Source organism: Triturus cristatus, chromosome 5_2 (assembly GCF_964204655.1).
Source record: "Triturus cristatus chromosome 5_2, aTriCri1.1, whole genome shotgun sequence".
In the NCBI taxonomy this organism is placed as follows: domain Eukaryota; kingdom Metazoa; phylum Chordata; class Amphibia; order Caudata; family Salamandridae; genus Triturus; species Triturus cristatus.
The window spans coordinates 140317743-140344016 of NC_140588.1; the positions used below are offsets into that span (position 1 = coordinate 140317743).

General features: G+C 44.3%; 1 protein-coding gene across 3 annotated transcripts in view; it reads right to left on the reverse strand.

Annotated features, from left to right (window-relative positions):
* AHRR (aryl hydrocarbon receptor repressor) overlaps nt 1–26274 on the reverse strand; it is a 793419-nt gene that overhangs the window by 147065 nt on the left and 620080 nt on the right. For all 3 annotated transcript variants that reach the window (XM_085606921.1, XM_085606922.1, XM_085606920.1), the window contains one exon: nt 2987–3116. In XM_085606921.1, the coding sequence (XP_085463047.1) occupies nt 2987–3116 (130 nt within the window). The remainder of the gene's footprint in view (nt 1–2986; nt 3117–26274) is intronic.

Consider the following 26274-nt stretch of genomic DNA (forward strand, 5'->3'; position numbering starts at 1 on the left):
ATGTCATATGTGTGCCCCTGGAGGTTAAAGCTCAGGCAGCTGGATAAATAAACAAAATGATCACAGGTGCATGGGAGCAAGCACCTATTTTGTGGAAGCACACAACTTCGGCCCAATCAAAACACAAACCTCTGGCTAACAACAGTGGGCAAGCCCCTCTCCTTGTAGTGCTTCTTGAATTAATTTTATGGATTAATCACATAATGTCAGGTAATAGCTGCACTGTCAAGCCAGACCTAAAAATGGCTCAACAATCTTTTCCCACAGACTAGATCTGAATTGTTGTGGTGCAAATTAAGGCTGATATTCAGGAGTAGAGTTAAATTTCCAAACAATTTACCAAATGATCAAACCTGAGAACCCTTTGCAGGGTTGAATTCCTCTAGACAGTTGATGGTTCCTTTGAGCCTTTTAATTTTTCACACCATATTAAGGTTCAGAGCAAAGAGCCTGATTTTCTAAACCTTTTGCACCACCATCTCATTTAGTTGCACAAAAGATTTGAAGCATTTGTAAACTGCAAACTAGATTCCTAGAATTAAGATTTGCTAAGTCTCTGAATGCAAAATTAACGTACTCATGTTTAAAAGTGTGTCTAACGGGTCAACATTTATGCATATGTTCGTCTGCGTCAGAGGAGACAGTGGTAAGTAGCCATATTAATGCCTACCATGTTGAAACTTTGTGGCCATTTTCAACTGTTAATCTAGGAGTTTCCCACCTTGGAAGCATACCAAAAACTACTACTGGAAAAGGCATAGAAACCTTTGTTTCCCAGGGAACAAAAGGGAGAGAACAACAACATTGTTTTGGGGAAGTGGGAGAAGGCATTTCTTTATAGTGAAAACGAATTCAGAGTGGACAAGAAAAGATGCAAAAATTTACAGGTGAAAATGGATATTTTGGCTGTGTGTATAATATGAATTATTCACCAAGGCCATCATTATGAGTTGCTCGGAATATTACCCATTACTGCCCACATGACTACTGATACCCCGAGTGCCAGCCAATCCAGGAGGATGGAAGAGGGTATAACTGATTCGGGAATATGTTTTGCTTTATTTCATCTGGATACTACGTTCGGGTATACTTGGGACACATGATATTTCGGTAAATTGGAATTTCGATCGGACTGTATTTGCCGTCACTAGCCCCATTTGTATTCCTGTGCCACTTGTAACGAGGGCTCTAGTGGAAAATCAGCATATCGTAAAAAGAAGCACTGACTACCCAGTTGGAACGTTTATTGAATTAATAGTTGAATTGTACTAAATATAGAAGCAAACCCACAAGGAGTAGATTTACAACTTTTCCCAAGAGACTTTTGAATCCTGCAAAAGCATATGTCTGGCATTTTGGGTACTCAGCATTTATTTGTGTGAGTAAATGGGGTGCAGTATATGGTTTGGTTGTGCAACTACACCGTGTGAAACACCTACCATTCCCTTTAGGACCAGTAGGTTACGTTTGTTCAACCCTCTAGCTCAACCCTGGGTAGCTGTGGCTCTGAGCAGCAATGCTTACACAAAGGAACAAATGTAAAGCATGTTAACAGCACCAAAACAATTGAAGAAGAAATCGAGACAATCAATAAATCAACACCAATTTATGAAAAATTAACTGTATTTTTGGACACCACAACGAAAAAGATGCACTTTAAGGTTCCAGAGGTCTAGAATTTACAAAGTATAGTTAATCAAATCATTTCACTCAACCGTGAACAAGCATTGACAAATTCAATGGCTTTGACACAGAAACTTTTTGAGCAAAAACTTTGGCTAGTTGTATTGCAGTTGGTTCAAGTTATTTTGAGCGGCCACCTCGGACAGTGAGGCAGCCAGGAGGACCAGGAAGGCCCTCAGAAACAGTTGATGCAAGGGATATAGGATGCTGAAGATGCTCAAGGATGCGTTACGGTAACTGGCTTCTTCTGTGGCTACTCCTCAGTCCACGAAGCAGGTGAGGTGGTCCTGGCCATAGCGTTGACATGCCTTAAGGTCCTCTGGATCTGGGTAGAAGTCCAGTAGCCACTGGGCCACCAGTCGCCCTGCGGTATCATGGTCAGAGCTAAATACTTTCCTGGGCGATAACTCGTCTTCTGGGTGACCAAGCTGCACTCCAAAGACTCCCAGGCTCAGCCAACCTGGGTGCAACTCTGAGCGTCGGGCCCTGCACCATGGTCTACACAGCAGTGGTTGGCTACATTTTAAAAATTCTGGGCTACCAACTGGCATAGTACAATGTACTCACCGACAGCACATAGACAAGCACGTAAAAGCAATGAGGTAATAACTGAGGTGCAGAAAAACAATATTTGTTTTTTTATTATTTAGAGCATTTTAATAGTCCAAAAGACTCAGTTGCTCACTTGTTAAGTCAATCAACGCTTGGCCTCTCTGTGATTAAAAATCTAGGGGTCATCATTAGGGACTCATTGAGCTTGTCTGCAAGATGTGCAAAACGACCCGTGTATGCGGGTCACAAGGATCCAAACCAATTGAGTTCCCAAATAAAGGGTTTTAGGATTCTCTGTATTCTGGGTCATATAGCCCAGTCAGGTTGATTATGCACAAACAATTGAGTTAATTGAAATTTAATTATTAAAAATATATAAATTTTGCAATAACTGTGCATTTCTGGTCTACGGGTCTGCTATCCAGGTGCATTTCTGGCCTTAATGGTAATTGTATTGTTCATGTTTAAAATCCCTATCTCTTTCATATGAAGGAGCACCACACCAAGGATGTAAGAGGTTTGTGGGAAGGGTGTATGGTGTAACCAGGTATTATTAGGAAAAAAGTACCTCCGCCATACTTTATACATTTTGAAAGTCACCTTCATTTTCTGTGACCTTATAAAGAAATGTGGCCTCCAGCCTCATTCCTCTATGAGGTCACGGAACTCCTCTGTGACTTGCAATATCTTTTTAATGTGTTCCGGGGGTGCGTTATGTCATATATACACATACATTTATAATGAATCCTACCTGCTTCAGCCTGTGGTTCATGCCCAGGCTCCAACTGCCGTGGCTTCATGGCCCAGTGAAGCTGCTTGCAGAACTCCTGTCTATCATCCACATGAATGTAGTCATATACATTTTGGTGCATCACATCAGTCTGCAATATGAGAAAAAAATGCAGATTTAGAATCAGTTCCAATAAAACACGTTTGCTTTGATGTCCTGCAACGTTAATGAAGAAGTAGAATTGTAATCACATATGGCACAGTTCGACAACAGACCTTCCATTATTCCTTGAAAACACCCCGAAAGTGGGACGCTAGATATCTGACTTGATTTTATGTAAATTGTTTTTTTTTTTTTACAAATGATTGGGTTCAGGACTGCAGATCAAAGTGAGCAAAGAACTGGCAAACAAAACCAAAAAGGTTACATGCAGAGAATCCTTTCTTTAAGTGTGAAGTATGCCAAGATAATTGGAGATTATATATAGGGCTCCCGGTTTTATGTTTTTTTTTTTAACATTTCACTCTGTATTTATCCATATAATTTTTTTGCTCATCTTATTGGTATTTATCCATATTTATTTTGTGTTTTGCGAATATATGGAGTCATAAATTGGTATAGTTCCACATTTATTTAACTGATAAACATACACTCCTACTTCACTGCCTGTCGCGTTGCAGCTAATTAAGCAGCCAAATTTAGCAAAACACGACACCTTCAGGTAAATATGAGCATTATAATACAAATATATGTTACCATACATCTGCATTTAGGGAAATCTGAACCTATTTATAGCTTCTCATGCTGCCTATCTGCTCAGCTGTTGTCTTAAAAATCACGAAAAACAGCATGGAGAGTCACCCCCAAAAAGCACACTTTTCTGCATTTTTCCGTTTTTAAAAATAATTACAGACAGGAAACACTTTGTTTTCTGTCTGTAATTATCTGTAAAAAAACCCTAACAACGGAAAACCGGGAGCCTTAATTATAAAGCAACAAGGTGAGTAAAATGCCTCACACAATATCAACTTATATTTTTATGATTTTCAAACCACATTTGGGGTCAGATGTAAAAAGCATTTTTGCGGTCGCAAATGGCCCCATTAGCAGAATCTGTCCGTTTGCTACTGGAATTATTTTTCTCCAAATGTCCAAATGCAAAAGGTGATTCAGTAACTTGTAACCGAATCACATTTTGCATCAGTATTTGGAAGGGGCGTGTTTAGGGCATCCGTTCCAAACACCGAATCAGCATGCGACTGCGACTGAATTGCAGTCGGAAAACAGTAATACTTTACCACCAGTTTAAAATTGGTGGTAACCCATTCTCAAAGGGGAAGGGGTCTCCAAGGCACCCCTTCTGCTTTAAGAATGTAAATAACATTTTTTAAGAGCCCCACATACCTAAATTTCAAGTTTCACTTTTTTCTTTTTCAACACATCCCGTTTTGCTTTAAGGAAAACAGACTGCATTTAAAAAAAAGATTGCTTTATTAAAAAGCAATCACAGAAATTGTGGTCTACTGACTTCAGCCAGCCATCATCCCTGTGATGGTTATGATTCCTAACAGCTCTCAAACTGCGACCTAACACATTCATATTCATGAGGTAGGTCGATTTATGACGCACAAGGAATCCCTAAATGAAACTCAATGAGTTACCTAATTGCGATTTGGAGATAATTGCAATTAGGAAATCGGTATTCCTAATGTTTGTCCATCTGGCCCCTGGTTTCCAGTATTTGCTGCTATGGTCTAGGTTGGGTGGGAAATGCCAAAGGGTACCTTGAAAGGGGAAAGGTAGAAATGTCTTAATGTGACCACAAATAGAATATTGGTAAGTCTTTTTTGTATTGATTAAGGCACTGTTAACCACTCCATGAATATTAACCTGGAAACATCTTTTGCCAAATAGTTTTATTTCGGAGTCATATTCAATAGGAAGAATATGCTTATTAATCTTGCTACATAGCAGATCAGAATCTGACTGAGTGTCTGGTTGCAGATCTTTAGGTAGGTGAACCACTGTTTATGAATAATCGAGACTACAGCATAGGTAGCCCCTGTAGAAATGACGAGAAAGCAATCACATAAAAGTGCACTATGTATTGACCTCAGCAAACTCAACAAGATAGCATGTAATTTACTGGCACTTAATACAGAGACATTGTTGATGTTACTGGGTAAAGTTGTGGTGTTTGAGACTTTGGATCGCACTCCAGTGTACAACCAGGTAGAATTGCACCCAGCTTGATTCTGTTCTTCATTTCTGGAGAATGCCTCTGGCTTATTATCAACAGATTAGGTGTAACTGTTCCGAGAAAACCGACTTTTTAAAATAATCCAAAATATTAGCCTCAAAATTATTGGCAAGAGGAGATCCACATAGACTTGTAAAGAAATCCCTAAAAAAACCATGGTACAACAAGAATAACTGTTGAAAATCAAGCATACAAAAAAATCAGACACATGGTTGGTCTGTGTTATTACCTTTGGTAACAAATCCAGCAAAACGAACAAAAAAATCTTGAGAAATCGGCATTTAACAAACTTAGGGGCATATTTACATGCCCATTTTGCCACAAGGACGTCACTTTTTATGACTTCAGTGTGGCGATAGGGGCTTCGCCTTATTTACAAGGCAACGGTAAACCACTTAACGTGGATTAACGCCGCTTTGTAAATAAGACACACTTTCACGGTATACTTAGCGTGAAAGGGGTGAGCTATGGGTGTTGCGTTGGACCTTCCGCTGCAACACCCATTGATTTCGACGCTTCCCCATATTTACAAGGGTGGCCTAAATATGGGCAGCGCCAAAATTAAGACCAGGGAAAACCTGGTCTTAACATGGAGAAACGAGGAGAAATGCTTTATTTCTCCTCGTTTTTGCTGTTTCTACATAGAAACAGCAAAATGCCATGAATTATTGTTTATGTGCAGTAAGGTGTCTCTTCCTGCATATAAACAATAATTACAAAAATGATGATTTGCAACTACTATGTGTACTGCACAATGCATATGCATATGAGTTACAAACAGCCATTTGTGATTATTTTTGTGCAGAAAGAGACACCTTCCTGCACATAAACAATCATTCCCCCCAACGCAGTCACCCTTGCACTATGGTGCAAGGGTGTTAGCGTTGGCGCTGGGCAGCTTAATTTAGCACCAGCACATAGGGGTGTACAATATCTTTGTAAATTCAGTGCATCCCAGTTTTTTCAGAATGGCGAGAGTGGCGTTAGCAAGTTTTGCTCAATGCCACACTCTGTTATTCTGTTGTACATATGCCCCTGAAGATTTGTTTATTTCGGAAAAACTCATGTTTGCATTTCAGAGAGCGAAAAACCTGAAAGACAGACAAGTGAGGACACTTAACCCAAGAAACAATCTCTCACGTAACTTTGGGGATTGACTCCAGTAATTGGACACAATAGATGTGGAAACTGCATAGCATGCAAACTACACAGGTACTGTCAAATCTTGTACATTAAATGGTAGAGAATGGACATTAAAACTCTTCCCAAACTGTGCTTCTAAAATGTTGCATACTGTATTGAGTGTCCTTGTAATAATTGGAAATAAATAGAAAAAAACCTCACAGGAAGTACGACCCCAAATGTTACAGCATCAATCACGTGCCAGGTGTTTGAAATGCACGGTTGGTTGAACTTTCAGAACGATGAACCATACTTTTGAGAATTGAGAACACTTTTTTTTTTTTTTTTTAAAACCTTTATTGACAGTTCAATAAGAACAAGTATGGGCCTACAACCCCCCAGGGCCGGCCGCTAATCAATCAGAGCAATAACGACAAGTATAAACACAGGCGGCACTTCGGGGAGCAAAATCGTACTGCTAATACTGTGAACAGCGTAAGTAGGGCACCAGGAGAAAGAGGTTTTCATTTTATGATGAAACAAAGCAGAAAGATCAGGTGACAAGCAATTTTAAAAACAACGATCACGGGTATGCAGAGTAATGAACGTTAGCGATTTACAGCAATCTATTCGGTCAATGGCGCAAACACAAGAACATCAGGATGGGGAAAAACATAGTATACAGTTGCGCCCGCAGTCCCCCGCCAGAACTCCCCAAGAACACCCCTGAAGTTGTGAACACATGGAACGGCAACGAGGCATAGCAAAAGGAGGTGTATCACGCTGATCCCAGAAAAAGAAAAACAAAAAGAATCAGAGAAGAAAAAGGAGGCCATGGAAAAAAAGGATGAAAGAATACAGAATCCCTTCCCCCAACCCCCCACCCTGCACCTCTGCAGATGAGTACGGCCCCCCCCCCCCCAGCAGTGTGCCTGTCGCCCTGGAACCAGACCCGAAATGTAGGAGAATAGGGAAAAAGAAGTAGGAAAGGACCCCCACCAGACGGGGGGGTAGAGAAAGTATTTATAAACTGGAGGAGGGCCTTCATAACAGACCCCCGGCTTCTCCCTCCCGCACGGTAAGGTTCCCCTAAAGTGAACAAGGAACAGCACAAAAACAATCTTCTCAAACCACGATGGGGAGCATTATGCACCTATTGTGCCAGTAGCCATGTCAGGAGAGCACACCACCCCAAGCCCGCCCGTCCACTAGGCGACCACCCCCGAGGGGCCAGCCTCATCCCTGACCACTCTGTGGAATTCTGCCCATGCCAACCCCTCGACCCAGCACCATACCCAATGTTTCTAGGCAGAGGAATGTCCAACAACGACAGAGAAGTGACGCACACAGGCGGGGTGGAAGTCTCTGAGCATCAACACAGTCCGCCGCGTGAGGAAACAGGCTTCCCAGTGCTGCCCCAGGATCTGCACTGCACGCAAGGTTCAGGAAGGCAGAAGCAGCCAAAGCAGACATTAGTTGCTGGAGTTGTCTCTGGGTCGCAGGAGGGCATGCACGGGATGAGGCCACCACATCCCACTCAGGTCCAACGCCTCCGGGACAGATCAGGCCCTCAGAAGGTCGAACACACTGTAGCACACTGGCCGGGGCGTCCAGTCGTGTACTAATCTCAGGGGTGGCCGCCACAACGTCCTCCTGCGCGCAGTGTGGGTAAACTCTGTGTTCGTGCGGACAGGCGGGCCGCCACTGCCCCAACTCCGACGCCACACCATCGAGCTTACTCCCCAAGATCACGAAACCATGAACCAAGGAGGAGTGAAGAGTACCAAGAGCCTCGAGGAGGTCGCCGTACCCCAGCTCAGCTCTCTGTGATCTCGCCGCCACACTCCCAATAATCGTACGCTCACAGGCCCGCTGCGGCCCAGCGGACAGGATGGTAGGCTTCATCGACCCAAGATGGCCGCCAAGTATGCCCGACCCTCACCGGGGCCGGGACAAGCGTCGCGATGGCCACGTCGCGGGTGACCGGGTTCCGGGGGCAGGCAAAAAACTATCCGTGGTCACGGGCAACAGTCGTCCCCACCACGGACCAGCTCCCGTAGAAATCCGGGGGTGGCCCGCAATGATCGGGGCAGGATACGGACGGCGGCCGGGCAGCTCACCAGCAAGGCAGGGGCAGTCACCGGAGGATCTAAGATTTGCACCCCCGGTCATGCACTCGGTCAGCTACACTGGGCAGTAGAAGCGAGCACGCTGAAATGTAGGCCGAGTTTGGCACCGCTCCGGTGGGCCGACTCCACCCAGTCACCACCGGCCGCTGTTGTCGCACTGCCACCCGGCCACGGCGTCCACTCGATGTCCCGGCTCCAGGGCCGCACAGGCCGTAAAGTTCCGATGCAGTTTTCTCCGGCGATAGCACGGCTAGAAACCTCGGAGTCACACAGTCGGGAGCCCCTCTCCTTCAGAAACACGACCACGTAGCACAGGTTGAGGATCTCAGGCAGGATGTCCGTGCGGGATGCGGAGGTTCACGGAGCCGGGAGTCTACGCTGCCGTCTCGGTCGCCATCTTGGCTCCTCCCCCCGAGAACACTTTTTGATGAAATAAAGTCTTTATTTAAGTATGTTCATAGGGACCCCCAGAGTCATCCTCTCAGCTCCTCTGCCAAGCTTCTTCTGTGGTTTCTACAATCCAGATTCCACAGAAGAACCTTGTTGCTAGGTGCTGATAGATCACCTTATATGAATGAGAATACAACACATCTTCCTTTCTATAAATACAATAAAAACACATCTAAAAACAAACTTAAGAACATACATAGTCATTCAACTTCTTAGGTCTCATTTTCAAACGTTCACTTGGAACTCTTTTCGCAATTTCGTTGGAATTGTCAAAACTAGAATTGTCAAATGCTTCTGTATTATTTTCCAACCAGTATTTCGTTTCAGCATCATTACACTTGGTAACCCTAGAAATGTTCCACCATTTCCCATCTGAAGTTTTAATTAAATTACCATTGACTTCTAAAATTTTCTTAGGCTCAGATAACTTTGAGTGTCCTTTCCTTACAATGTTGTTAGGACAAACTCTCACATAGTCACCTTTTAAAAAAAGTCTCTTGCAATTTGTGATTTTATCATTATGTCTTAACTGATAGTCTTCTTGATTTTTGATTACTTTTTTCCTTATTTCATCTTCTTTTATCATTTTCCTACCACTCCTACCCATCCAAGCAGGTACAGCAGCCGAACAAGGAGTCCTACCTTTCAACAAACAAAAAGGAGTTTCCCCAGTCACCGAATTTGGAGTTGTTCTGTAATTCCATAGCATTTTCTTTACTTGTGTTTTCCAGCACCTGTTCATAGATACTGCCAATCGAATGCTTTCTCCTAAAACATGGTTGAAGTGTTCAACCAAACCATTTCCCCTAGGATGGTACTCTGGTGTTCTTAAATGTTTGACACCCCATTTATTAAGAAATTCATCAAATTCATGTGAAGTAAACTGTGGACCATTGTCTGATAATAGTTCTGCTGGACAACCTTCCCTCCTAAAAACTTCTTCACAAAAGGAAATGACATTACTAGTCTTAACTTCAGTCATAAAGGCTACCTCAGGCCATTTCGAATAATAATCCATCATGACTATGGCATATTTTCCCACTGAACCTAAACCTTCAAACGGTCCACAAATGTCAATTGCAAGCCTTTCCCATGCCCTTTCAGGAAAACTCATAGGTGTTATTGGTGAATCTCTCATTACGTGAGATTTGTCGCTGCACATACAAGATATACACTCCCTCACAAACCTTTCTATATCTCTGTCCATGTTAGGCCACCAAAAATCCATTCTTGCTTTTCTTTTAACCGCAGACATGCCGCCATGACCTTCATGTAATAAATGCATTAACTTGGATCTTAACGTCATAGGCACCACTAATTTGTCACCTCGTCTTACTATTCCATTAACTACAGACAGTTCTTCCCAAACATCTTTATACATGGCAATGTCTACATCCAGTTTGCCATTGATCAGAGATGGCAAATTTTTAATTACCTTAACTAAAGAGTCATCAGAAGTTATAGCATCTTTCCATTCTTGTTCATTAATAGAATGATGAAGATCATCAATATTAGCAATTAGGAGATCTTCATCATCATTTTTTCCATCCAACTTATTATCCACTGGTAACCTTGATAAGCAGTCCGCATTAATGTTTCTCACACCTGGTACATATTTCAAATCAAACAAATATTCTTGTAATCTATAAATCCGTTTGGCTATGCGTGGAGTCTCTCTACTTGCACCCGTGGTTGTGAATATGTCTAACAAAGGTCTATGATCGGTGCGAAGTTCAAATCTTGTACCCCAAATATATACACGGAAATGTTGCACACCCCACCAACACGCTAATGCTTCCTTCTCAATTGTGGAATATGACAACTCCGCACCTTTAAGCGTGCGTGAAGCAAATGCAATCACATTTTCCTTACCATCACATTCCTGCATTAATACAGCTCCTAAGCCATATCCACTAGCATCCGTTACAATAATTGACTTATTTTGAGGATTAAAAGATTTTAAAGTGGTGGCATTGGCCACTGCTTTTTTAACAGTTTCAAAAGTAATTTGACATTCCTTTGACCATTGGAAACTGACTCCCTTCTTCATAATATCACGCAAAGGTTGTACAATATCAGAAAAATGATGCACAAATTTTGCATAATACTCGGCTAGACCAAGAAACGATCTTAACTGATCTTTGTCTAAAGGTGAATGAGCCTTTTCTAGATCCTCAACCAAATTCAAGTTAGGTTTTATACCTTTGTGAGATAACGTATGTCCCAAACATTCAACTTCAGGTTGACAAAATTTACATTTTTGCAAACTAATGGTAAGACCAGCAGCTTCAAGTTTAGACAATACTTCTTTCAAAACATTGTCGTGATGATCTTCACTCTTACCCCATACTAGTACATCATCTTGAAACACCATAGCATTTTTAACATCTTTCAATATCTTTTGCGTTATCCTCTGAAACACCGCAGATGCCGAGACTAACCCAAACGGCATTCTGATAAATTGAAATGCACCTTCAGGAGTGATAAAAGATGTTAGATGTTTGGATTCTGATTGTAAACGTACTTGGTGAATAGCACTTTACAAATCCAAAGTTGTGAAATACTCCCCACCGTCAATACAAGATAGCATTTCATTTATACGGGCAGAGGATACCTGTCCACCCAAATACACTCATTTAAATCTCTTAAGTCCACACACATGCAGATTTTGCCGTTGGGTTTGTGCGCGATCACAATTGGACTTAACCATTCTGATGCTTCTATAGGTTCAATGATTTTTTCCTTACACAATCTTTGCAATTCTTCTTTCAATTTCTCTCTAAAGGCCAAAGGTACATTACGTGCTTTATGCACTTTTGGAATTGCGTCTCTTTTGACTATAATTCGCTGCTCGAATCCTTTGAGACATCCTAAATTATCACTAAATAGTTTGGGAAAATCCTTAACCCATTTGATTATCTTGTCAACGCAAGTTAAAAGTACTTGTGAAGGATGATTTGGATTAAGGATTATACCCAAACCTTTTTGCTCCATCCACCCCAAAAGGCACCTGCCGGATTCTACCACATAAATATTTGCAAAGTCTCTCGATCCTTAAAATGAATTTTAGCATTAAAATATCCTATAACTGGTAATTTTTTTCCACAATATCCTAAAGGTTCAATATCAGTAGGAATTAATTTGGTAGATCCCAAACTTTCCCATTTAATCTTATCTATCAGAGTAAAAGGGGAACATGAATCGGCCCACATTTGTATCTCTGAATTATTGATAGATACTGTACATTTGGGAGGAGAATAAGATGTTGATTGACTGTTCTGCAATTAACTAACTTGTTCAATTACCATGACTTCAATATCCCTTTCATCTTCAACATCCTCACTATCTTTTACATTTGTCGTGTAAGCATTGTCTATTGTGTTTAGCGTTTTTTTGAAATTAGGAATGTCATTAGCTTTACAAGCTCTTGAAAAATGACCTATTCTTCTACATTTATAACACCGACTTTTGACAGCAGGACAATGTGTAGCATCGGCATTGTGTCTATAGCTCCCGCACCTATAACAACACTTCCTGCTATTTACCTCTTGTTTCCTTCCAAAATTTGTCTTGTCCTCACTATTACTTTTGACTATTTTTTTAGAATTATAATTCAATGCACATATCTTTTTAGAGTCGGTTTCACACTTCGAATTACTTTCAGCCAACTCTTTCACATATAGTGAAGTGTTTTCTATGCGTCTAGCAATTTCAATAGATTTGTCTAAGGATGGGTCTTTTAAATCTAGTAATTTCTCTTGTATCCTTTTGTTGTTGGTTCTGTTTATGTGCTGGTATCTAATGATTTCATCCCTAAAATCCTTAAATTTGCAGGTAATTGATAGTTTTCTTAAAGCAGATACGTATTGCTCTACTTTCTCCCTGCGACACAGGAATGGTGGACTCATCACACTCTTCACCGGCGCAGAGATGGACCACGCACTAGCTTTATCTTCCTTGTGGACACTTCGGTAAGACGCGCGGCCCAATTCGAACAATGCCATGGTTGCTTAGCAGGCAGTCACGCTCAGGTAAGATTATTTTTTGAATGGTAACAACCTTATGCTGGGAGTACGGGCAAATCCAATTAAGTTTACTTAATAAATAACTCTCTCTTCAGTCAAGCTTATCAAATAACAGGACTAACCTTCCGAGAAGATGTATGTTTAGCTGGGGGTCCACAATTCCACCTTAATTAGTGTTTCCAGGCGTTTTTCAGTCTTTTCCAATTAAATGACGCAGAAAATTCAATTCTTCTTCTGATAGGTTCTTCCTAGACAGAGCATCCCATCCTCGTCGCCATTTTTGAGAATTGAGAACACTTTTTGATGAAATAAAGTCTTTATTTAAGTATGTTCATAGGGACCCCCAGAGTCATCCTCTCAGCTCCTCAGCCAAGCTTCTTCTGTGGTTTCTACAATCCAGATTCCACAGAAGAACCTTGTTGCTAGGTGCTGATAGATCACCTTATATGAATTAGAATAAAACACATACTACTGATGATATTAGGTGGTTTATACAGGGTGTGGCTATGGGGTCAACAAAGAGACATGAGGTGGATTGGATACTCGTAATAAAAGAAAACAGATGGATTTGGGTAGGTGACACAGTAAGAAAAGGTATGAAGCAACAAATTGACTGGCATATATTGTACTTATTATAATCTATGAAAGCTAGACTCTTTATTCTTCCCTAGCAATAGCGGCTAGGATGGCTCGCGGGTGGGGGGATGGGTGCAAGGGGTTGCAGGGGGGTGGTATACACAGGGGGTTTCATGGGGGGATCACAGGGGTGTTGAGGGGATAAAAAAAGAAAGAAAAAAAAAGAAAGAACATAAACTTAGCTTTCCGCCGGGTCCCGCGTCTTCTCTGCTCCTGCTCTCCTGCCTCCAACAGGAACAGGAAGCAGACAGCCACGCTCCCTCCCCAAAGCCAATCACAACGCTGCAATGCAATGCAGCGTTGTGATTGGTAGGGACGGCACCCAGACAGGGGCTAGTGGGGTGGGCATGTTCTCCTTTGAAGGGCAGAGTGCGCATGACTGGTTTGGGCTGCCCGATAGGGTCGACCAAACAGTCTTTGTGCACTCAGGAGTGGGCAGAGCAGCTCCGCCCGCAATGCGCAAAGCAAACATCAAACGGTAATAACTAAACTAAACTAAAAGTGATTACCATTTTATGCTTTGGCTTTCTCGCATTGCAGTGGGACGATGCTCCTCCGTCCTAGTGGCGGAGCCGCCCCTGCTCCCTAGCAAGGGCATCTTTGCCTTCTGTGTTTTGTTTCCTGGATTCAGAGTAATATGAGTCTAGTCAGAAAATATTTTGAGGTGGGCAGTGCCCTTTTAACCCCTTTAACATAGCCTTTAGAGGATGAATTATGCGTCATATACAATAAAAATCCCAGAAATATTATAAAGTAAGATTGTAGGTAAATGCAGTGTTTGTAAACCTATTTGAGTTTTGTGAATTTACATTATCTCTATGGAAATGATTGCAATACTTCAACACTTCATTAATTCTGCATTGCTGCTGGTGCTTCGTTATAAAATGTCTGCTTTTCAATTAAGGCTCAAGGACCCGAGTTAAAGATGTATATTGCCATACACAATAGTTTATGGTTGACAATCTGTGTTTTTCACAATATACTGTTCACAATTTCCCAATGAGGAAGCTTTTTTTATTTGTAGAAGTTATACCTCTAATATTTTCCATTAACAATTACTGTCTATTAGATCCTAAGAGTTGTTGCACTTGAACACCGCTACCAGAACTTCCATTGGTTCACTCTGGCACTTCTTTCCCTTTCCCCCCACCCCGGCTACCCCCGCTGCATTACTTTACTGTTACTTTACCACTCCATTATGTTACAGGTACTGCTCCTCTCGCCATTTAGCGAGTACCCTGGACGTCACAGTTGAGGCCAATAGACCCCTCCTTCTAGGTGAGTCATTCTATACTCTCAGGCCATGGACTGGCTTGAAAGCGACACATGCTGTGGTATACTCCTGCGGTGGAACATCCCCACCCCCACCGCAGGACAGTCCACTATTACTGGACACATAGCTACGTGGCATAGCTACCGCATTACCAACAACATGCATGACTGTTTGATGTGTGGAACTGCATGCACTTGAACTTTCTGTCCAGTTTTTGAATTTGCACTAAAAAAAAATTATATCATGTCCTGCACAGGTGTCCTTCCCCGTCTTTTCCCTCCCCGGGCACTAGAATCTCCTGACTACTTGTAACCGTGGTTGTCTAACCATTTTTTTATTGTGCTTTTTCCCCCTCCAGGTGTTTTTCCAGAAGGTATAGATCACTTTACCTCGTTTTAATCAATTTTTCACTTCCATACAGGACTACAGCACGAGTCCAGCCTATAGGGGACATGACCTCTCTTTACACACACCCATTCCGTCCCCTTAGAGTAGATGAGGATCCCCTGGTCCTGATGATCCGCTTGGACAACATAGGACATGAAACATGTCGGCCTCCTGCACACCTTATACATCACCCGGAGCTGAAGCGGGTATAATTTTCCCTCTTCAGCCTCGACTTTCTAGTCTGGTTTTTTTACTCATTGCACAGGAATCCTGCTTATAAAATAATTTTCGAAATTCCTGTTGCTATTTTTAAATCAAACTCACATTCAATCCCTTCTACTCACTACACATACGCCCCAATATTATCTTTTAGCTTCACATCGGCAACCAGAGAAGACCTCTGACACAGAGCCCCCCTGCAGGGCCTGTTGGGCATTGCAGCGCTGGCCCAACGAGGAGCTGCCCAATGATGAAGCATGACACCCTCCGGGGTGTGTGAGGGCCCTTGCTCCTAATTGGAGCTATTCTTTCCTCTCTTTTCTCCTTACCAATACCTGGTTTCATCACATAGATCCTCCCCACTCCTTCTCCTTCCCTCTATTCCACTGAGGAACAGCAAACCCTGCTTTTTTCAAAGTTAACCCTCTTGCCAGACCCGAATCTTCCTTTTTAATACATATAACTCACCCCCTAAGGTAGGCCCTGGGCAGCCCCCTATCACATCTTATAAGTGTCATTTCCAAATGGTAAGAGATTGGAACCCAACGTTTGGTGTCTCTGGAATCACAATTTAATATCTTAACTTATGGTGAAGTGGGATTTTAAATTGTAATTCTGAAAATGGCCCTTTTGGAAAGTTAAAGACACTCAGATGATGGACGGAATGCAGAGAAAATCAAACATTCACCCCCAGTCAAGAGTTCTGGGTTAAATCCATCGTTCTTTTGCTCACCATGCCACCCCAGATGAGACACAGCCATATGCAAATCAGTCTTGGCACTGTGCCTCATGGTGACAGTCCAGTCCAAACTGCCAAGCCAGGTCCTCCCTGGACCAGAAACAAGCATCCTGGGACCGGGTTCAGGGCATCATCCCTCATCAGCCAGGCTAGCTTGAATCCAATGGCACAGTGAGCCCGGGACCCACATCTGGGCATACCCGGCACACTTAGGACGAGAAAGTATAAGAAACACAGATGATGGACACAATAAAGACCAAATCAAACATTCACGCCCAGTCAAGAGATCTTTGTTAAATCCATTGTTCTTTTGCTCACCATGCCACTCTAGTTTAGACCCAGCAATATGCAAATAAGTCTTGACCCTGTGCCTCATGAGGACAGTCCAGCCCGAACTGTCAAGCCAGGTCGTCCCTGGTCAGGAAACAAGCATCTTCGGACCCGTTTCAAGGCATCACCACTCATCAGCCAGGCTAGTTTCAATCTAGTGACACAGTGAGCCTGGGACCCACATCTGGGCATACCCGGCGCACTTAGGGAGAGATAGTAAAAGACACACAGATGATGGACGGAATGCAGAGCAAATCAAACATTCACCCCAGTCAAGAGATCTGGGTTAAACCCGTCATTCTTTATCTCACCATGCCTCCCCAGTTTAGAACCAGCCATATGCAAATCAGTCTTGACCCTGTGCCTCATGGGAACAGTCCAGCACGAACTGCCGCACCAGGTCCTCTCTGGACCGGAAACAAGCATCCTGGGACTGGTTTCGGGGCATCACCCCATATCAGCCAGGCTAGCTTAAATCCAGTGGCACAGTGAGCCCGGGGAACAGTGTCAAGACTGATTTGCATATGACTGGGTTCAATCTGTAATGGCATTGGGAGCAAAAAAACGAAGGATTTAGGCCCAGATCTCTATACTGGGGTGAGTGCTTGACATTGATCAGCATTCTGTCCATCAACTGTTCTGTTTACTTTTAGAAAATTGGCATTTTTTACTTTAAAAAATCCCTGAGTTCCTCCCTCTCAGAAAGGGGTTGTAGCCCACACTATGACTAGGTTCATAGTGCAAGGAGGTTACGCTATCATGAAGCATGCCACCTTCTGGTGGGTGAGGGAAACCGTCCTTTAAAAGTGACACCCCATTAGCATTTTTTCAGTTCTATAGGGCCAGGGTTTCTTTTGTGTCATTAATCCTTTTACTATAGCCATTCGGTGCTTGCTGCTTGTCTCTGAATACACATCTGGGCAGCAGCAGCTCCTTCACTAAGGCGGAGGAGCATCACCCCACTGCTTTTGAGCAGTGCAACAAAGGAAAAATAAAATGATAATAACAGATGTTATTATCATCTTATTTTCCTCTACGGAGCAAGGTTGGGCGGGTTGGGGCTGAACTTCTGTCATAGTGCCGGAGGAGTGCTATATGCACCTTAAGTACACAAGACTGTTTGGCCGACATCCTTTGGCCAGCTAAACATTTATGCGCACTTAGCATGTTCTCCACTGGGCTGTATTGCACAGCCTGTGTGGAGACCATCCACAGGCTCACATTCCCAGAGTGAGCGCTGACCCAGGATGCTCAGACCAATCATGACGCTGCTGTCATGTGACAGCAGCATCGTGATTGGCTTTGGGTAGCCAGAGTGTTTCCTGCTTCCGGGAGCGTGGAAGAGCAGAGGAAGCCAAGAAGCTTGTGTCGTGAACAGGTAAGTGATCTTTATTTTCAATCCCCACACCGCCACCCCTGTTTCACAGCAGCCACCACTGTGTCTGGGGAGGGTGACAGCTGGGCTTTGTGGATTTCTTCCAGATGGCCACACAAAAGGAGCTTAGGCATGACCTGATGGTACATCTTGGGAAGGATGGGAGGGAGGAGCTGGGCACAGCCCCACACTTACAACTGAATAGGTTGTATCCTGTCCCGACTAAAAAGGCTCCATACTCCCCTGTAGTGAGTCTGGAGCCAGGGCAGGAAGGGTAGGGACTCGGTCCACTTCAAAGGCATATCTTTGACGTTTCTCCTACTTCAAAGGCCAAACTGGGGTATAAGTATTAGACCTCACACATCACCACTTCAGTACACTTCTGGACCTGTGGATACTAAGCCAGGAAGGACTGCTGTGCTGCTGAAAAGACACTCTGCTGAACTGCTTCTCTGAAGGAGCTGCTGCCTTGAAGTGCTGACCTGCTGCTTGGTGTCCTCTTGCCTGGGGAAGAAGAACTGGACCTGGAAGCCATCTTGAACCCAGGACCCCAGACTGACTCAAAGGGCTCGTCTGATGGCCTCCTGATCTGAGCCTCAGGGACATGACAGGCTCCTCGCAGCTCCGAGAGCCGTCTTCAACATGCTTCTGACCCCAGGAGGCACCTCTCGGGTTTTGAGCCCTTGAAAGTGTTTTTTGGCTCCTGAATTCAATCTTTGGGCCTGTTTGCTTTAGAAGTGCACAATTCGCACAAAGGATCAGTGCAAGCAGGTGCAAGTTCGTCTTTTCGCACAGCACGTATTGCCACTCAGGACTGCAAGGCTCCAGCCCGTCCGTCCATGATGCCCGGTGGATCACTACCAGTGACGCTCTCCTTGCTCCCAGTGTACTTCTTCTCCGCAAACTGAACTCTTGGGACAGTAAAAGTTCAGTGGGACTTATATGGGACTGTAACCAAACCACGCTCCATCGCAGTTGGCTTGAACTTTTGGACTTGACCTGGTCTAGTGCAACCAGATATCCCTCTGGCTCTTTAGGCTTCTAAGCACTATATTCCAGTTTATTCTTTAAAAACTCATAACACCGGTTCTACTAATTGCATTTTTATTGTTTTAGTCTTGTTTTGTTTATTAAATCAAATTCTATTTTTCTAACCAGGTGTGGTATCATTTTGTGTTATGTTTTCACTGTTTTACTGTTTGAAGTGTTGCACAAATAATTTACACGTTGCCTCTTAGGTTAAACCTGACTGCCCTGTGCCAAGCAACCAGGGGGTGAGCACAGGTTAATTTAGGGTGTGTTTGTGACTTACCCTGACTAGGATTGTGGTTCCTGCTTGGACAGGGGGCATACCTCTGCCAACCAAAAACCCAATTTCTAACAGTTGTTGTTATTGTTTTGCAGCACACCACCAAATGTAATATCTGTAAATGATATGTATGCATTTAGCACTCAGGAAAGCAAAAATGAAGCACATTTGTTTTGTGATTCAAAACAAATCAAGACATTATTCATAGTGATGCGCAAATGGTAAATATTTACAGAATCCTGATGTCACACATTATTATTTGTATGCTATATAGTTTTATCAGTAAACCTGTATGCCTGAGCAAAGTTAGTGCCCATTTCAATTTAAAAAGGGCTGCCAGTGAATAACAATACTTTACCACAAGAAGCTTTAGTTAGATTGAAATATCACCCTTCCTCATGCCCCGTAAAAGGTAGGTAGGTAGGTCGCGAAAGTTTGTTGTTCTAAAAAGTGGGTTGTGGTTATAAAAATTTGTGGAGCCGCTGGATTAGGGTTTGGTATATTCCTCATGGTTAATGGTTTACTGGCGTGCTTTCTCCTTTATAGTGATTATATACATTTGGCTGCAATTAAAAGTGGGTAGAGCCCCTAGTGAAGTGTTTTCTCCTATACACAGCAATCAGAGGATTAATTTGTTTGGTTTTCGGTACATTTTAGGTGGTATTGGTTAAATGGTAACTAGATTGATGCAAGAGAGCTCTTCCTGTAACATTGGATGAGCCTTTTTACGTTTAGCTCCCTATCTTTAAATTCTTTTGACTTTTTTATCCCTGAACTATAGTGTTGGCTATTCACAATGGCTTTTGGTTTGGCCTTGGTTTATAGCATGCGGTTTGAAGTAATTGGTCCACATCATAAGTGCATATTGGCAAATGTTCTTGTTTTCTAAGCAGTTTAGATTTTGGATTGAGGTTTTACGTTTCCAAATTGGATTTTGAGAATGTGGGTCTTTTATAAATACTCTCTCCTGAAAATGGTCTTATGTAGTATAAGCTACCGAAACGTCTACATCATTCCACTACAACAATTTTTTAATGGAATACAATTTCAGTCCTTCTCAATACTGATCACAAAGGACTGTTTCTGCGACTGGTCAAGGGAAATTTTATGCTGACTTTAGTCACCACCATGTAGTATTTGCTTTTGGTGTCTACTGGGTCAGTTGAGTGTGTCTCTTATATGACCCGTGGTTCATTCTCTGATGTATAAAACATTTTCTTACTGTGATAAAAAAAAAACTGCTATAATGAATTAAATATTTATAACTGTTTATCCTTTTAATACGCCTTATTGTCATTTACATATGATAAAAAATTACAAATATAAAATGAAATTGTGTAAACAAAATGTCTCGTGAAATAACTACATGTGATCCTGTGATAGGATACTTTGGCTACCACTTACTGTAACTAATCATTTTTCTGATGGTAAATAATTCCTTTACAGGGCATAGTGCGCTTATATTAGTATCAGCAGCAACAGGTTTCCAAAGGATTATGACTGTGTTATTTGAGGGTTAAAAGTATTGTCAAGTGAGGACAATCAGAAGACGTAATTTACAGACATATCTGTAAAAACAATGTGTTTACTCTGGTTCGTGTCTATACATATATTTATATATTTTATTCTATAGAAGGAATTATTTATTGAATTCTCTTGCATCTCCAACACCACTTTTTTAATCCCTTTAACAATCAAACAATGTAATGCACTCATACTGTATGTTTTCATTTCATCTTGTTTCCTTATTTCTTGGGGTACTTCTTACATATTTTGTTATTCACTCAGTTCGAATTTTACTTTCCTATAATTATATTGGGCAGATTTACTAACACTTTGCGTCGGTTTACATCACAAAAGTGATGCAAACAGGCACAAAGTTTTGTTTTTGGATTTACTTTGCAATGCAAATCCTCATTTGCATTGAAAAATAGCCCTAAAGTAACACAAAGTAGCGCTTTGTGCTATTTTCATTTAAGGGGGCGTTCAATAGGTGGTACTTGCGAATCGGTATGCAACCACCCATGGATTTTGACCCAAAACCATATCTATTCAAAAGAGTAGACAGCTCTTTGTGCCTCCTCGAGGCTGACATAACTTTTCAGAAAAGTTTCCCTTTCTCAAAACTATTCCAACTTTGCATGTGTGCTTCACTGTACTTCACACATTCAAAATGCCAAAAAGTGTTAAACTATGTTAAAGCACAGTATTTTGAACTGGACGGGTACCCTCCCAGTACAAAGCGAATGCCTGCCGTCACACAACACCTTTGCCCTATGGTGCATGGGTGTGTGTTCTGGACCATGGGAGCCCACAGGGTGCTAGAACATGGGGAGAAAGAAACAGGTTGGCTTTTGGGAGCCCTTTGCCCCGCCCGCCGCTGGAGGACGTTCGTCGCCGCGCTCGCTATTCTAAGACAAGATGAGAATGGCCTGATTTGAATTTCCGCCTGTGAGCGCCCCGATCCACGGATACTGGACCTGAGTTTCAGTGTATTGTTAAATACTGGAGCCTGAGGAGCCCACCCGTCCATCACACCCTCATTATCACATTGATCTGTTGGATTGAGCTGGTCTCAACCAACCTTTCCCTAGTAAAGTCTATTTACCTGAATGACCCGCATTAAGGTGGTTCTTTCCTTGTGTCCCACATTTGATCTGGTCGCCCTAATGAAGGTGTGACCCACATTGGGTTAGACACCGAAACGTGCGTTGGCGCTGGATAACCTCGTGCCCCCAAATATCTCTACAACCTCCCACTGAGAGGACGCACAATAGTTTTTTTGTCAATATTAATCCCTTGTATAGGACCCTTAATTGCTTTGGATTTTTGACGACATTTCTTATGATAAATTGCTCTTCAGTGGTCAGAGTGTATGAGTATGTGTGTATTTGCGGATGTGAGTTTGTTTTGAGTGTATGAATGTGGGACCCTATTTATCTTAACAGATATGCCGCTGATGTGCCCCCTCTCTTTCACGCGAATCAGCTCAGCAACTCTTGTTGTTACATTCATTACGTGAATACTTAGCAAGCTGTCATATATTTTACTATATTGCCTCTACCTCATAACGACTAACACTGTTTCTGATTCTGTGTAATACTCTCTAATGGCGTACAGCATACTAGTTTGTGTTTAAAAAATCCAGTCATTTCAAATTAAATAAATAGCAATTCCCACTTCTGCGGTTCCTTGTTGCATTATCCTGATGCTAGATAACGAAGGCTTCTACGTTAATGATTCGACTCGGCCGGTTTCAGCATAGGCAGGGCTTTAAGTGGGATGAAAAACCTGGGGGGTCTCTCAAAGGGGCGTGGTCGGTGCAGTTAAGGGCATGGTTTAAAATGCGTAAGCGTAAAATCTCTGCCAAGCATAGTGTGCCGCCTGACTGGCATTTTGCTGCTTCGGTGATTAAATCCAGATATATAATACAATAAGTAAGATTCCCTACAACAAGCTAGGGCTATTGGCTTTGTCAATAGCTGTTAGTTGTATAAGATACATAAGTAACAACTATGGCTTTGTTGCATATAATACTGAAAATACTTCCGTTCCGAAATGACGAGACTGTTAAGGAACTATAACGAGTCTCTCGAAGTTACCTCAAAGGCAGGAAAGAGTGGCACTGCTGCAGAATTAAGATTTATTTCCCACCCTGAGGGCGAGGCAAAGATTGACTCTCAGAAGGATTCTGCAATTTCAGCATCTCATTCCTTTCAGCCAGGGGTTGGTTCATCACAATGGGAGCCTGGGGGGCAGCCGAGCACCGCGAGGTCTGCCTCCCGGGCAGATTGGGAGGGGGGAGGGGGGGGGAGTGGCCGAACGGCCATTTTGTAATAATTGGGCTACATTTGGGGATAGCCCAAATGTAGCCCAAATCCAGGGAAAGAGCCCAAGGGGTATTTAGGGAGTTTGCGCGCCAGCCCGGCCACCATTTTAGGCTTGGTGACCTGGTGGCTGGGCGCGCGAGTTTAAAGTTTTTCCCACCCTCCCTCCCTAAGGTTTGGGGTTTCGAGGGGTTGTGTTTCTAGGGGTCTTGGATTGCATTTCGCGGGGTTGTGGCAGCATTTGTTGGAACAGGTACATAGGGGCAGTTCGATGTATTGTCGCTTGGAACAGGTGCAAGCGGGGTGGTTGACAGTTGGCCGGGATTGGCTAGAGTTCGTTGTTAGAGGTTTGGTAATTTGGGTCCAGGGACAGGTAAAGGCTATACAGGTTGGATAAGTTTAGATTAGAGGTTGGATAGTTACAGTTGCACAGAAGGCAGGTAGGGGTTACGGTCAGGGGAGTTTGGGAGTTGGGAAAGGTTACATGGTGTAGGATTGGGTTATATGTTGGTTATGGAATGTTATGTTGTATTTTGGGGGATGGGGGAAATGATGTGGGGATCGTAGGGGTGGGGGAAAACACAAGGGGTTAGGAGGTTATTGTATAGCGAGGTGTTAGTTTTGTAAGGCGGTGGCCAAGGAGTTCAAATTGTGATATGCACCTGTTTCAATAAAGCGGCCTTTTTCACACACAAGAAAGTGGTCTGGTGTCGGCTTGCCCCCCCTCTCCCCCCTTAATCTCCCAAGCTCAAGGCAGCGGCTGCCTGGCTCTCAGGCCGGGAGCTCAGTGGATTCTAGGCATTCGTCCTAGGCGCCCGAGATGTTTATTTCACTTTTGCGATATAGGCAAGCACATCATAAATAAAACCCTGGCTTCCTGTTTCTGTCTGGAGGAGTCACCTGAAAACGTTTCCTCGTGCTTTCAGCAGTATTCAGTCATTAATAAGTGATGCTTTTTCCTCAACAGCGAACAAAATTCACTTCTTTCTGTTGTCTTACATCAAGCCTTACAGGCATGGGGAGGACAGCCGAGTGGGGCTAGCGGGGAGTTTGGGGGGGGGGGGTGAGGGGGGGGGGTGCTTTTTGCCCAAGGCACCGCTCTTTGTGGGCCGGCCGGCATGCCTGTTACGAACCGTTTCAATCGACCAAAGAAAGTAGGCCTGGCCTGCGCTTTTACAATGCAGCTAGCGCAGCCAAGCCACTAGGTGGTGCCAATTACTACGTTTTCTATCCCTAACCAATGTATCGACTAAAACCAGAGTGAGCCCCGCAAATGCCGCCGACCGCGGCCCCCGCATTGGGCCACTAGAGTGGTCGGCGCCCTAGTGCCGCCGGGGCACTGGTCACCCTTCCCCGCCCACGGAGGGGGCGGGGACGCCGGCCGGTGTCTCCCTCCCCTCTCTCTCGCCAGGAAGTGACGCACAAGCGCGTCACTTCCGGGCTCCTGTGGGGAAGGGGAGGCTATTTAGCCTTCCCCCACCCTCCTGGCGACCTCTTTGTTCGCCTAGGACGCCGCATGGCATCCTCTTTGCCCACAAACGTGACGCGGTTGAGGATCCGCTTGGCGATCCTCCTGGAGCGGCGGGTACCCCAAGAGCGGCAAGCGGTGAGTGTGAACACCCCCCACACCCCTCTCCCCCAGCGGGTACTTAAATGAGCCCGGCAGCCACCGTTGTGGGGGGGGTTAACTCAGCTCCCGGGGACACGGGCCTGGGGCTTTCTGGCCCGGCGCCTGGTACGCCGCGGCCTGGTCCTGATCCTAGTTTCCCAGCGGGGCTCTCTTGCAGGCCTGGGGGCGTGGGTAATGGGGTAGGCGGGGGAGCCACCTTCGCTGTGCCCGGTCCCTCCCTGTACAGGGGCTGGGGTTTCAAATCCGGGCCAGGGGAGGGGAGGCGGACACATGAGACAGGGCAAGCCCTTGAATCGTTGCGGCAGGGGGGGTGTGTGGAGGGCCTCACGGGGCTCCCCCCCCTCACCGCCGATTTGTCACCTCGGTTTTCGTTGGGATACCACCAGACGGGGATACTCACCTATCGCCCGCGTGTTCTGGTCTGATCTAAAGTAAATGCGGATTAAACCGCAGGGTGGCCCCGCACCGAGGGCTGCTCTCCCACAGCACTGCCCGCTGTCACCTATATTTCATGGGGAGGGGATGTGGTCCGTCAGCCGCGCTGCCGACTTGGGTGCAGGAAACCAGGGTTCGAGCCTCGAGGTCGCGTCCACACCCTGTGATTCTGAGCAAATCACTTAATTTCCCCGTGCCCGAATATGTATGTAAATACGGGGCTCATTGTACAGCGCTCCAATACCTTCGGGTCAAGTTTGCGCTGTGACTCTGGGCGAATCACTTAATCTCCCCGTGCCCGAATATGTATGTAAATACGGTGCTCATGTACAGCGCTCCAATACCTTCGGGTCGAGTTCGCGCTGTGACCCTGGGCAAATCACTTAATCTCCCCGTGCCCGAATATGTATGTAAATACGGTGCTCATGTACAGCGCTCCAATACCTTCGGGTCGAGTTCGCGCTGTGACTCTGGGCAAATCACTTAATCTCCCCATGCCCAAATATGTATGTAAATACGGTGCTCATGTACAGCGCTCCAATACCTTCGGGTCGAGTTCGCGCTGTGACTCTGGGCAAATCACTTAATCTCCCCGTGCCCGAATATGTATGTAAATACGGTGCTCATGTACAGCGCTCCAATACCTTCGGGTCGAGTTCGCTCTGTGACTCTGGCCGAATCACTTAATCTCCCCGTGCCCGAATATGTATGTCAATACAGTGCTCATGTACAGCGCTCCAATACCTTCGGGTCAAGTTCGAGCTATATAAAAGATAAAGCCCCTCTCCACTTTGCTTATGGCAGCTCACGCTCTTCCCAGCTCGGAGGTCGGCAGCTGTGGCCGTTAGGCCATACCCCCTTTGTCGATGCGGTGAGGGACGATTGGGGGAAGGGGGTCACTTAAGTTCGCAACCCCTAGACAGCAAACGCCGTATGATTACTGCTGCTATCTCGGGCGCCGGTTAAGGAGGTGAAATTTACCTCCCGCGGGGCAGCGGGTTCCATGGGAGCCCTTGTCCCCGCGCGCCCGGGGTTCGCCTGCCGATCGGGCACAGAGGGTTTGCCCTCATGAGCCACCCCACTTCTCGGCACATATCTATTGCCAGCAGCAGCTCCAACTTCGGTCCGCTGTTGGTAGGGCGCTTTGTGGGTTTAAAAGGGGC